Genomic DNA, 606 nt, shown 5'->3' on the forward strand with positions numbered 1-606 from the left:
TAAAGTACTGATGTGTTTCTTCTCGCGGATGTTTTTGAGAATTTTCGTAACACGTGTATAAATAGTTATGGACTTGACCCCGCGCATTATTATACGTTACCGGGATATACTTGGGATGCCATGCTAAAATTCACGGGCGTTCGATTCGAGTTACTCACTGATATTGATATGGTACTATTTGTGGAACGTGGGATACGCGGTGGTTTGAGTCAGTGTTCCAATAGGTATGCGAAAGCTAATAATAAATATATTTCATCGTACGATCCGTCGATACCGTCTTCATATCTAATGTACTTTGACATAAATAATCTTTATGGTTGGGCAATGAGTGAACCGTTACCGTACGCGGGTTTTGCATGGGTCAAGAACGTCGATTGTCTCGACGCGATATTATCTGTACCATCAAAATCAAATCTTGGTTACATTGTGGAGGTCGATCTTGAGTATTCGCCCGATTTACACGATATTCACGCGGATCTTCCGTTTTGTCCGACGCGAAGTAGACCGCCGGGAAAACAAAGTGAAAAACTTCTCGCCACACTTTATAATAAGGAACGTTATGTGACGCATTATCTCAATTTGCAGGGTAAATGTTTACCTTTACAC

General features: G+C 41.1%; 1 protein-coding gene across 1 annotated transcript; it reads left to right on the forward strand.

Moving 5' to 3' along the window:
• Window positions 1-25: 25 nt before the first annotated feature.
• Window positions 26-586, forward strand: LOC105460955 (the record flags this gene model as incomplete). The annotated part of the gene is made up of 1 exon (XM_011707453.1): window positions 26-586. A coding segment is annotated over exon 1 (466 nt), but the record flags the coding sequence as incomplete, so codon positions are not given.
• Between the last annotated feature and the right edge of the window lie 20 nt (window positions 587-606).

This window comes from Wasmannia auropunctata, unplaced genomic scaffold (genome assembly GCF_000956235.1).
Source record: "Wasmannia auropunctata unplaced genomic scaffold, wasmannia.A_1.0 LD313110.1, whole genome shotgun sequence".
Classification (NCBI taxonomy): domain Eukaryota; kingdom Metazoa; phylum Arthropoda; class Insecta; order Hymenoptera; family Formicidae; genus Wasmannia; species Wasmannia auropunctata.